The 12,398-nt window shown below is 34.0% G+C and overlaps 1 protein-coding gene across 1 annotated transcript in view; it reads left to right on the top strand.

Moving 5' to 3' along the window:
• Positions 1 to 477: 477 nt before the first annotated feature.
• The window catches only part of LOC129221895 (tRNA N6-adenosine threonylcarbamoyltransferase, mitochondrial-like), a gene marked incomplete at its 3' end in the record, with an annotated part of 30,663 nt that continues 18,742 nt past the window's right edge, over positions 478 to 12,398 (top strand). Inside the window, 3 exon segments of the mRNA XM_054856267.1 lie at positions 478 to 877; positions 7,518 to 7,617; positions 8,838 to 8,995. Coding sequence (XP_054712242.1) covers positions 702 to 877; positions 7,518 to 7,617; positions 8,838 to 8,995 — 434 coding nt within the window.

Genomic DNA, 12,398 nt, shown 5'->3' with positions numbered 1-12,398 from the left:
GAGTGTGTATGTGTACGAGCATGCATGTGTAGGACACACACATGGACGTCACCGCCCAGCAGAAGTGGATTCTGGGGGACAGTGCTCAGGACCAGAGGAGCTGCGCCGGCCGGTGGTGCTGCAGAGGCCCCTGGTAAAAGCTGAAAAAGGAACCACAACATCAAGGACGGTCAAGTAAGAACAATAAGCAATCGTGATTGCTCAAAAAAAAAAAAAAAAAAAGATAAGTTGAATCAAGTAGCTTTGGTAACGTTTAAGGGTGTGTGGAAGGTATCAGCTCTCTTTCTCTCTGCTTCTTCGGAATTTTTCCGACATTACAATCTTATAAACACATTTTTATTATGTGATGGAAATGGGGGGAGGGGGGTCAGCTGGGTATCTCTTTCTCTGGAAAAGTTTTAACATTTAGGATTGAAAAGCACAAGTGTAGAACTATTATCCACGTATGCTAGCCTAAATGTCATGAAATTAACCGTTCGTGTTAATCGGTAATTCTATTCGAACAGGAACTTTCCTTCTGTTGCCATGTGCGATATTAGATTTACTTCTTCACTGTAACTATGACTGCCATGTGCTTGTGTTTACATCGTTGCTAGGATGACTTTCATAACTTGATTATGGGGACCAAGTTTCAAATTTTAGCTTAAAAACTTCTCATGTTTTCCATCTTCATCATCTAGTGAAACGTTTTACTAAGCATCATGAAGCTAAGTTTCCTCAAACTGAGCCAACGTCTTGGACTTTCTTTCACTCGGCTGTCTCACAGAGCAATTCTTGGCATAGAAACGAGCTGCGATGACACTGGAGCGGCCGTCATTGATGAATCTGGGACTGTTCTGGGAGAAGAGCTGAATTCTCAGATGAAGATTCATTTAGAGTAATGAATCTGTTCCTCTTTTTTATTGCGATTTGTTATTTTTTCTTTTGTAATAGCTAAACTAGTTTAATGTGTTGTATACGCTTTTTCCCTCCAAGCTTTTTCTTACAAATTTAGTGCCAAAAGTTACAAAACAACATTTCAATATAAATTTTCTTATCAAATGCAGTTGGACATCGTTAATTCGAACACCTTTAAAATAAGTAACTGTTTAAAACCACCTACATTTGCGACCCCTATCCTATACTGTTATTTATTGTTTTTCAGTTACAAAAAGTTACTTTCAAAAACCCTTTGAGTTCATTTAAACATGGTTCAACTGCACAGTGTCTTCTCTTTATATATTGTAATTTTTTAATTAAATTTCCTATTTTTTCACTTCAAAAAGATTAGTTTATCTTAACCAGGGCCTTTACATCTGAATCAAGAATTATTTCAATATAAAGCAACAAAAAAATTTTAAACAAAACATATAATGAGTCATTAAAATTACTAATACTTAATTAAAAAATTATAATAAATACATTTCTGGCCGGGCATGTAAGGGTAAAAAATTTATGCCTGATCGGAATTTTACGCGGGCATGTCGGGCAATATAATTTTCGAGCCCTAATCTTAACTATTTCACTTTGCCCCACATTTCTCTACATGCAGTCCAAATTTCTCCTTTTGTTTCTTTCTAAAAGAGAAAACTAAAGAAACACCAATAAAGGAAAAAAAAAAAAAAAACTACTGGTAAAGAAATTTTCCAAGATATGAGCAAAATATCAGTTTCCCTGATTCTCTACCCCACCACCCCCAACCTATTTGAAATTTGAGGCAATAATAGGTATGTTTTCTTTCTGGGTTTTTATTTTACAAAGATTTGGACTAGGATAAGTTACTTGTAGGAAAGACTATGAACCCACATTAAATTTTGCGCAAAATATTTTATCCTGTACTTTTTTTTACTATGTATTAATCTCAGATTGGCCATTTTCATGTGAACTTGCAGAATAAAAGTGGCACCATTTTGAAAAGGCACTAGAAAAGAACCTTGATTAACCAAAACTCCCCATTAACGGAAGTCTGTTTCTTCTTTCATACCAAAATTTTCTCTTAACGAACATGAATTTTTGTCATTCCCCCCCCCCCCACATTCCTTTTGTGTGCAAGCCGTCCTTTCCAAACTACGAGTGCAGCTAAATATTTTGGAATTCCCATTTTTAGAATTCCTTCTCGCAAGCTTAATTCTCGATATGAATGCATTCTTCCCTGCTTTCAAGTATCCTGGGTACAGATGTGATATACCCACCTCCCCCCATTTGGCGACATCCGATTTTTTGCACAAAATTGAAATATTTTTCTCGCCAATGAGGCGATAATTTTTTAAACATGGCACCCCTGGTGAAACTAAACTGTGTTTGACAACCCAAAGGCAATCTTAGATCTGTTCAAACTTGTTTACTTGTTAGCGGTCCACGTTATATAGATTCCTGTTTTTTCGTGCAAGATACCTTATAGGAAATCTTATTTTGTGTTAGTTTAAATTCAGTAGTTGTGTTTTGATGAATAAATATTAGAAAATACCAGTTTCTTCAAACTTGAACGTTAAATTGAAAGTTGTTCCAACTTGGTGTGTATCTATTAGGTGCCATTGTCATTTTGTTTCAGAATGAGTGTGAGGATTTATACCATAAAAAGGTAAGTTCCTTTTTCTAGAATTAAAAAAAAAAACTCTCACTTCCGAAATTCTTTGTGTTTACATAATCTTGAGGGTTTCTTGTAGTTTTTAACTTTATTTTTACTGTATGTAAATTAATTATACAAAAATAGTACAATGAAACCTGTGTAAGTTGACCACCTGCGGTGCACTACTTTAGTGGTCAACTTAAACAGGTGGTCAACTTACAGAGGTTGATTTAGATGATAAGGACTAATTCCGTGCCTGAAAAAAACGGTCAACTTAGACAGGTGGTCAACTTATAATGGTGGTCAACTTCACAGGTTTTACTGTATACGGTTATTTTATTCTAAAAGTTAATTCTTATCGATGCTACGAATTATTTAGACATTCTTTAGGTACTGAATTTCTAAAAATAAGTTGACTCTAGTATTTTATAAAAACATGAAGGTGTTATTTTATGTAAAATTTAATAGGTATTTTGAAAGCATGTCTGGATAGCTAATTAATGTATGGTATTTTTATATTGCTAGGGATGGCCTGCATCTGAGCTCTACAGGGGTCAAAATGGTTAGTGGATTAATTTTAAGGGCTTCGGAGTCAAAAAACTAAGTTGGAATGGGGGGCATGGTTCAAGCACCAGGTATCGAGAGAATGAAATGTTTTTGGGTATTGCTAGAAATGGAAATAAAGTGACAAACAAGAGTAGTAATGTTAACAATTGTAATTTAGGAAATTTCAGGGTGTTAAATAAAAGCAACTTAGGCATGCTTAAAGTTTTCTATACCAATGCTCGCAGTATTAGGAACAAGATGGATGAATTGAAAAGCATAGTTATGGATGAGAAGTTGGATGTTATTGGAATTACAGAGACATGGGCTACCGAATCTGATGCAGAGTTATTACATATTGCTGGGTATAATTTATTCAGACAGGATAGAGTAGGTAAAAGAGGTGGTGGGGTTTTATTTTATGTTAGAGATAATTTTATTTGCAATGAATTGGTCATAAATGATAAGCCTACTGATATTGATATGGTTTGGCTGGAGTTGATGAGCAGTAAGGGCATAAAGCTACGCTTTGGAAACATTTATAGGCCACCTAATTCAAACCAGGGACAAGATGAACAGATGTACCGTATTATTAGTGACATGTCTAGTAAGGGATCTGTTATCATAATGGGGGATTTCAATTTTCCGGGTATTGATTGGAATAATTTTTATCCTGGTAATGGCAAAGAAGAGGAATTTTTAAAAGTAATTGGTGACTGTTTCTTAGATCAAGTTGTAACTCAGGGAACTCGAGAGGAGACCATTTTGGATCTAGTTTTTTGTGACATAGGTAGTTTTGTTCAGGGGTTGAGTGTAGGGGAGCATATTGGAGATAGTGATCATAACAGCATTAGGTTCCGGGTTAAATTTGAAGTGTGCAAAGATGATAATTTTAGGTTTGTGCCCAATTTCAGAAACACCGATTTTGTTGCACTTAGGCAGAGCTTGAAAGAGGTTTTTTCGTCAGGGTTGGAAAATAGCGACGTAGATCAGCAGTGGACGGAATTTAAGGATAAACTTGCTAAAACCGTTGGGGACTATGTTCCATTTAGGAGAAAAGGTGTTAGTACCAAAATTTGGCCCATGTGGTTCTCCAGGGAGACTAAAGAAGCTCTTAATTATAAGCAAGCCACTTTTCGTAAGTTTAAAGAAACTGGTCAGAGTGCGGAGAGGCTCCAGTATGGTAAGGCAAGGCGAAATTTTAAGTATTTGGTACGGATTCAGAAAAGGGAATTGGAGCAGAGGCTGGCAGATGACATTGATGGGAACCCTAAGAGGTTTTTTGCTTACGCTAATTCTGGGAAAGCTCGAACCAGTCAAATTGGGCCTTTGGTTGATGAGCATGGAAATTTAATCCAAAACGATAGGGATATTGCAAATGTTCTAAATAACTTTTTTTCCAGTGTGTTTAACGATAACTGTATCTCAACAGTTGACACTAACAAGACACAAGCTATTATACAGCTTGAGGATTTTGTATTTTCCAGGGAGGAGGTTTTATTTCATTTGAAAAAGATTAAAGCAACTAAAGCTCCGGGACCAGATAATATTTATCCAAAAATTTTAGTTGAATGTGCAGAGGAATTAGTGGATGTTATTTTGAATATTTTCAATGCTTCTTATAACTCGGGGACGGTGCCAGAGGACTGGAAGCTGGCTAACATAACGCCACTCTTCAAGAAGGGGTCTAAAGGTATTGCTGGGAATTATAGACCTGTAAGTTTGACTTCGGTGATTTGTAAGATTTTCGAAACTTTGATCAAAATTAAGATCATGATGTTCTTAGAGACTAATAATCTGTTGACTAGTTTGCAGTATGGTTTCAGGAAAGGTAAATCCTGTACTACTAATTTATTGCATTTCTACGACAAGGTTACCTCAGCTTTAGATAACAAAAAATGTGTGGATGTTGTTTATATTGATTTTCAAAAAGCTTTTGACAAGGTACCGCATGTTGCTCTTCTCAGCAAGTTAGCTGACATTGGAATAGGAGGAAAAACTTTACTTTGGGTTAGAAATTGGCTTACTGGTAGGAAGCAAAGAGTAGTTGTGAGAGGAAAGCATTCTAATTGGAGTGATGTTTTTAAGTGGGGTTCTTCAGGGATCAGTTTTAGGGCCTCTTTTGTTTATTATATTTATGAATGACATCAATGAAAATATTTCTGGAAGCATGAATTGTTTTGCTGACGATGTAAAAGTTATGGGGATTGTCGAAAATGAAGAACAAGTAAAACAGCTGCAAGAGGATTTAGATCATATTACTAAGTGGGCAGATAAATGGGGTATGGCAGTTAATGTAGGGAAATGTCAAGTGCTACACTTAGGTCATGGAAATAAGCGTATGAGATATCGTTTACAGGGTTCAGTCATAAATCAGGCAGAAAATGTTATGGATCTGGGTGTCTTTATAAATCAGGACTTCAAGTTTAGTCAACAGTGCAGTATTGCTAGTAACAAAGCCAACAAAATGCTTGGGTTCATCAATAGATCTATTTCAAACAAATCTAAGAAAGTTCTTCTGCCTTTATATAGGAGTTTAGTAAGACCTCATTTGGAGTATGCTGTTCAGTTTTGGTCGCCTTATCCGAAGAAAGATATTTTTGTATTGGAAAGGGTTCAAAGAAGGGTAACTAAATTAGTAAGGGGACTCTCAGATTTAGATTATGATACCAGACTTAATAGGCTTAACATGTATAGCCTGGAGCAAAGGAGAGTCAGAGGGGACATGATTCAGTTATTTAAATTTATCAAAATGAAAGATGTAAATGGATTAAATTTTTGCGGGGAAAGCAGGACAAGGGGTCATTGTTTTAAGCTATTTAAATCTCAGGCTAACTTGGAAATCAGGAAAAAGTACTACTTTAGCAGGGTCGTGGGCACTTGGAATAGCTTACCGGAAGAGGCGGTAATGAGCAAGGGAGTGGATAGCTTTAAGAGGGCCATTGATCTTCATTGGGGACTAATTAATTGACTAGGACCACCCTAGCTGGGCCCAGTGCCTGTTGCTGGTCGTCACATTTGTATTTGTATATTTGGGTTCTGTTGAGACATTTCTTTTTTTCATGCATCGAAATTTGAGTAACTAAGTGTTTTTTTGGCTGAAATAGTTATTGATTTTGGGGATGTTTCCCACTTTAAACATCACAGTTTGAATCGCTTTGCTCTTTTTCAGTAGAGTATGCAAAGTTTTTGTTCGATGAAATGCATGTTGGAAAATAGCTTTTTTTTCTATTGGTACATATTTCATTGGTGAGCTGTTATAGTAATTTTATTAATTTAAGCATTTTAAATACTTTCTAGTAATTTTTCTTTGTGTACAAAAACTTTCTAGTTTCTGGTATTTTTGAAGCGTATATTCGCAATGTTTTTTGTCGTGGTTTTATGTTGTTTTTATATATATATATATATATATTGTGTTCTGAAGTGATTTGATCATGTTTTTTTATTTGAATTTTTCCTGTTGGCGCTAAAAAAGCATCGCTAAGAACGATGTATGACATATGTCGTCATACATCGTTTTCTTGTCGACGCTTTCTTGGCGCCAACAGGAAAAAAGTCACCAAGAGTGAGGTATATAACATTAGTTCTGTATCCTGTTCTAAACAAAAACACACCCCATTTTGAAATTTGGAAGGTCATACTACCGAGTATCAGCAAAATCAAATGTTATTGCACCCTCTGATCGTAAGCAAGTGCAAAGAAGCTAACCTCTTTTGCTACCTCAAAAACAGAAAATTTTCATCGCAGTAGAATTTGAAAAAGGAGAAAAGTCACTTGATGTTCAGTTTTTGTTTCAGATATCAGTTTAGTTTCATTTATAATTTTAATTTATTTAACAGCTAAAATAGTCATAATAATAGTTTAATGACAATACTATATGTTAAACTAGATGATTATTAATGAATTCTCAACTATTCAAAGTAGGTTCAGTCCCAATTTTTTCAGATAATCGAGGTTCTGCTCTTTGAAGTTAGCAGGAAATAAACCCTTTGAAAAGAATGAAAATAAAATGTTTTGAACATTGGAAGTTGATAATTTATGTATTCTTATCTGAGAATGGTTTGTTTTTATGGTCAAGATTTTTTGTAAAATTTAATTTTTGATCGCAAATTTTGCAAGTGTTGCTTCTATTTTTGAAATGGGCTAGAATTTTCATGAGATCAATTTTCTTAAATATTCACTTACTTATTCAGAAATGAGCATTTCATGTACTTTCCAGCTTGTCAACTGTATTACATAACTTCATTCTGAAACATAGAACTGATGCATTTTTTAACTTTCAAAATTTTCATTTTTGTGTCTTATAGCAATCGTTCCAAATGATTGGAAACTTGTGGACGTTAAATAGTAGTCAAGTCAATACCTAAATGTTAATAGAGTAATTTGTTTGCATTTTAATAGTGTCTCTTATAAATATTTCTTATAGGAATGGAGGAGTAATTCCTCATCTAGCTGCTTATTATCACAGAGCATGCATAGAAGATGTGGTTTCTTCAGCATTAAGGAAAAGTGGATTAAATCTGCAGGTAATGTTCCTCTTTTTCTCAATCAGTGTCGGATTCAAATATTGGGCCTATTGTGTATTATTCTTAAAATAAGCATTTTTGACACATGTATTATTTATTGAGCAATCACAAATTGCTTAATATCCCCACTTGACCAAAGTTGATGTTGCTCTGATTTTTCTGATTAACATGACGACTATTGTTTTTAATATTTATTTAGAGAGCAAAATTTTCATTGTGATGATTACAAATTGTCTGCGGTTTGATTATATTCATATTTTCTTCAGGACTTAGCTCAAGGAGACTTTACATTTAAAAAAAAAAGTTTTTTGTGTAACATTACTTTTTTTCAGGGGGGGGGGGGGACTAATATAGATGAACCTTTGCAGCAAACCTTCATCTAAATTCAAAATTTCCAGATTACGATTCCCGTCACTTAAGATTGTTATGAAATACAAATACCATCAAGTTATATGCATTAAATAATCTTTGTGATAGGTGTACTGGTGGATATCGGCCATAAAATCTTTATCTTTATTACTGTATCTTAATCACTATTTCTTTTTTATGGATATGCTTCGTATTTTCTATTCTAGAAAATCACCACTCATATGACAGGTGCAAATTTATTGTCCATTTCCATTCCGTTCTATTTGTAGAAATAAGAAACCCAAAGAATAGGGTAAGAAATTGAAAAAAATATAAACAAATTGAAAAAACTAGCACTAAGACTTTTAACATTGCAATTATATACTGCTAGCCTCTGTGGAGGGGCCCTACAAATTTTGTTGCAGGGAGTCCCAAATTTTATAGATCCGGGCCTGTATGCAAGCAAAGTTGTGCATTAAAAATATAATACATCAGATTTTCTTTTTTTTTTAAATTTCATTTCTTCTTTTGCTCCAAAAGGCACAAAATGTCGAAAATATACATTCAAAAAAATTGTGCAGCTGTATCAAGTTGTTAAATGTTCCGTTTTGAAGGAAAAAAAATAATAAAAGGGTCATCTTAATTACACACAATGTTAAAATAAGTTGGATGTTTATTTTGTATAATTTTGGTATGGTTTGATTAAGCATGAAATAATGCTATGTGTGTCATTCGGAGGAAATTTGTTGCTATATTTTAGCATCGCATTCAATCATGGCTCAAATGTACTGATTGATTTAAAACAAAAATAAGTCTTTAAAATTGTTTAACTGTGTTTAGTAATTTAAAATGTTTCAACCCGTGTTTTTAAGGATATGTTTGCTATTGCTGTTACAAATAAACCCGGCTTAAAAGGATCTTTAGCAGTTGGAGTTGAATATGCAAAGCACCTAGCCAAGATGGTTGAAAAGCCGCTTATTCCTATTCATCATATGGAAGCCCATGCTTTAATGGCTAGATTGCATAACAAGTAAGTAAGGTTTGTTTCACTTGGCATTCAGTAGTATTAATTTAAAAAATATATTCATGTCATAAAATAATAAATAAATATATTTTTGAGGAATATGTTAATAGGCTAAAAAAACTCAAAAACAACATTGAAAATAATAATAATAATAGGGTTTGCATTAGTAGACAGGGACATAACCAAGGGTGATAGTGGACTCAAGTAAAATTTTCTGAAGACAGTGAAATTTTCAAAAACTATGAGGAAGTTCAAGCCCTCCCCCGTAAAAACTTTTCAAATATGCATGCAAAAATTATTGAAAAAACCCCCCCAACATTTAAAAGTTTTTTTTTCTTTTTTAAAATAATTTTTCAGTTTCAGAATGTGTTATCAACCCAAAATTTTCGGATCACAAAACCCCTGATTTGAATATAAGCCCTCTTCCAAAACTCAGAAAATATTCTTTTTTGAACATAGAAACAGACTAAAACTAACATACCCCCATCCCAATTTTTTTTTTTTGACTATGTCACTGGTTTCAGATTTTTTTTTCGAGGTTACAAAAGGGGCTGCATTTAGGTTTGATGAGGCCCTAAGCTATTTCAGTTATGCAGGCCCGCTGCTAGACGTCTGAGCGCTCGCGTGCGAAACCTATTTTGGTCGCCCCCCCCCCCATATCATGGGAAATTCAGCCCCTCCCCGAGGGTCATGAAAATTTATTTATTTATGTTTTTTTTTAAATTATTTTTTTTATTTATTTATTTATTTATTTGAAGTAGGTTGAAAAAAACTTAGTAGCTTGATTTACCCAGCGATCTCTCCCGTCCCTCCCCCAAAAGAAATCTCTTTGCCTGTGCAAGAATTTCCATGTTCTGTGCTTCCTTACACACGATATACATAAGTTGTTCTTTTATTACTACGTGAGAAAGCAGAAGATGAATGACACTTTGCCACTTTTGCAATTTTTAGATTGTTCTATCAATTAACTTATTTTGGTGATTAGCTAGCATGTAACGCTTACTAGTAAGCAACCTGTTGCTTCTGTATCTTAAATGAAACTTTTCAGGAAAAAAAGAATAAAATTAAGTCATATTTTTGATTTAATATTTCTCTGGAGAGGGAGCTTGACATGCATAAAATAACTTCGGAGATTAAATGTCGGCAATGAAGGTAAAAAGCAAGTAATAAGATTAGTAAGCGAGTAATATGTTTAGTTTATGATCGAAAATATGAAAAACAGATCCGTAATTAATGAGACATGTAACAGTAACCGAAATAAGTACAGCAATTAGCTGTATGTTTATTTTGAGAACTTTTTTCATACTACATTTCTATTACAAAGTTTCAAACCCACTAAAAATGTTTTAAAACTGTTACAAAAACGAATATGATTATGAGTGAGTGTAGAAAAGGAGTCAATACTCATATCAAGTAGAAAACATAAGGGAGTAAGTAATAGCATTTTTTGATTTAAAATGAAAAATACAAGCTATACAAAGAAAAAGAACTTCTCAGTAACTCTTACTTTTTTCGGATTGTCAAATTCGTTCAAGAAAACACAACATTTTATTCCTTATTTCGTGCAAAATGTACAAAGTAAAAGACATTTTTCCAAAAAAAAAAAAAAAAGACTGCACAGAAATTGGCATATTTTTTGTATTCTTAGAAGTTGTTTAGTGCAAAACATGTTCAATTACGAGCAACATGTGATATTTCGATTGGGTTGCATTGCTCTGAATAGGATAACCAATTGTTTAGCACATTCGGTCGGTAAATAAACGGTTTGAAGTAAACTAAATGTTGGATAAATAAGTACATCATTGAAAAGGCACAGTAAAATTTATTAGAAGTGCAAAAAGCACTCTGGTGAGCGAAGATCTAAAAAATGATTGCAATTATAAAATTTTTGGTATGTCAATGTCTAGCTTTTCGAGGCACGAATTTAAAAAAAGAGAGAGAAAAATGAAACCAGGCAGTCTTTTTTCAGATCGTTGCTAAAGTAAAATACCTGTAATAAACAGAATGGTTCAGGAAAGTGGAGAATTTATAGGGTGAGGTAATGGAGGTAGTGCCTAAAAACGAATGCGACTTCACTTCTAGAACAAAGAGAGGGAGATACTACTTGTTAAGATGTGTGTGCTAACAGAGCCCAACTAACTAAAAGTGAGTCCCAAGGCCCACAACGATTTTGAGGCCCCCCGAAGGTTATTTTAAAAATGTGTGTATTTTTTGTATAGTTGTAATGCTATGCATAATTCTTTAAGTAATTTGGGGCCCCTTAGGAAGAAGGGTCCCCAGGCCCAGGCCTAGTAGGCCTGTGCGGTAATCAGGCTCTGTGTGCTAATATGTGCTAATGCAGCATCCTACACAAATTGAACTTCTCTTGTTTTCTTGCTCGCAAAATCTGCTATTAATTTTTGTGTGTCCAAATTGTTTAAAATTTCATGTTCTATAGACAAAATTGACAAATTATTAAGTCTTTGCTGATGCATAGTTGATCTTAAACAATTTTTTATGATTTTTAACTTCGAGAAAGATTTTTCACCTGATGCTACCGAAAGTGGCAGAGTTAATAAGATTCTTAATGCTATTGCTGTATTGGGAAAAGTTGAAATTAATTCGTTTGTAAAAAGATATTGTAAAAGTGTATGTGGATCATTAGACTCGATCGTTACCTGGAAAGTGTAGTTTTAAAGCAAGTGTAGTATCTCATCAAATGAGTCCACGCTGTCAATGTCTGTTTCATTTCTCGAGTCGTCTTTTAGTTTTGAATGTAAATCATTACAATGCTTTAGTAATTCATCTTTTGTGTGGCTAAATAATTTGCTATTGAAAAAGCCAAACACATTGTCAAATGCTTGTAGTTCTTCAAATCGACCTCTTAAAAAAATTAATGTCTGATCAAAGATTCTAAAAAAAACTCTACTTTATAATTGGGTTTAGGATCTAACAGAACTTTGTCGCGTTGTTCATACTCAAATTGTTTGGGTTTTCGTTTTAGACGGAGTGATTTTACAGGAGGGAAATCGGCTTCAATGTTGAGTTCGTGAGCTAGTTTGGTAGCTTCCTCTAAAACTACTTCAAAATGTTTATCTGTGCGACATTCCTCAAATTTTGCTACTAAATATTTTAACAAATTTATACATATTGCGACAACGAACCAAATGATAATTGAGCATATAAATTTATAATTTTGCATGTTTTATGCAAGTGAATAAGCTTTGTGTGTTGTAGTGCTGTCCCAATCCGAAGAATTTTCTGATATCTCCAACAGCGCATCAAATATTTTGTCGAAGTGATAACGCAAAGGTTTGATTTCGTCAACTTTACTTGACCATCGCGTAGCACTTAAAGGTTTTAGTTTTATGTCGGGTGAATATCTGCAAATAATGGACCATTTTTTTGTAGATGAAGAGAAAAAAACATA

The sequence above is a fragment of the Uloborus diversus genome, chromosome 5, assembly GCF_026930045.1.
Source record: "Uloborus diversus isolate 005 chromosome 5, Udiv.v.3.1, whole genome shotgun sequence".
Lineage (NCBI taxonomy): Eukaryota > Metazoa > Arthropoda > Arachnida > Araneae > Uloboridae > Uloborus > Uloborus diversus.
Note: the sequence above shows the minus strand (reverse complement) of the source record. Positions and strands in the feature narration are given on the sequence as shown.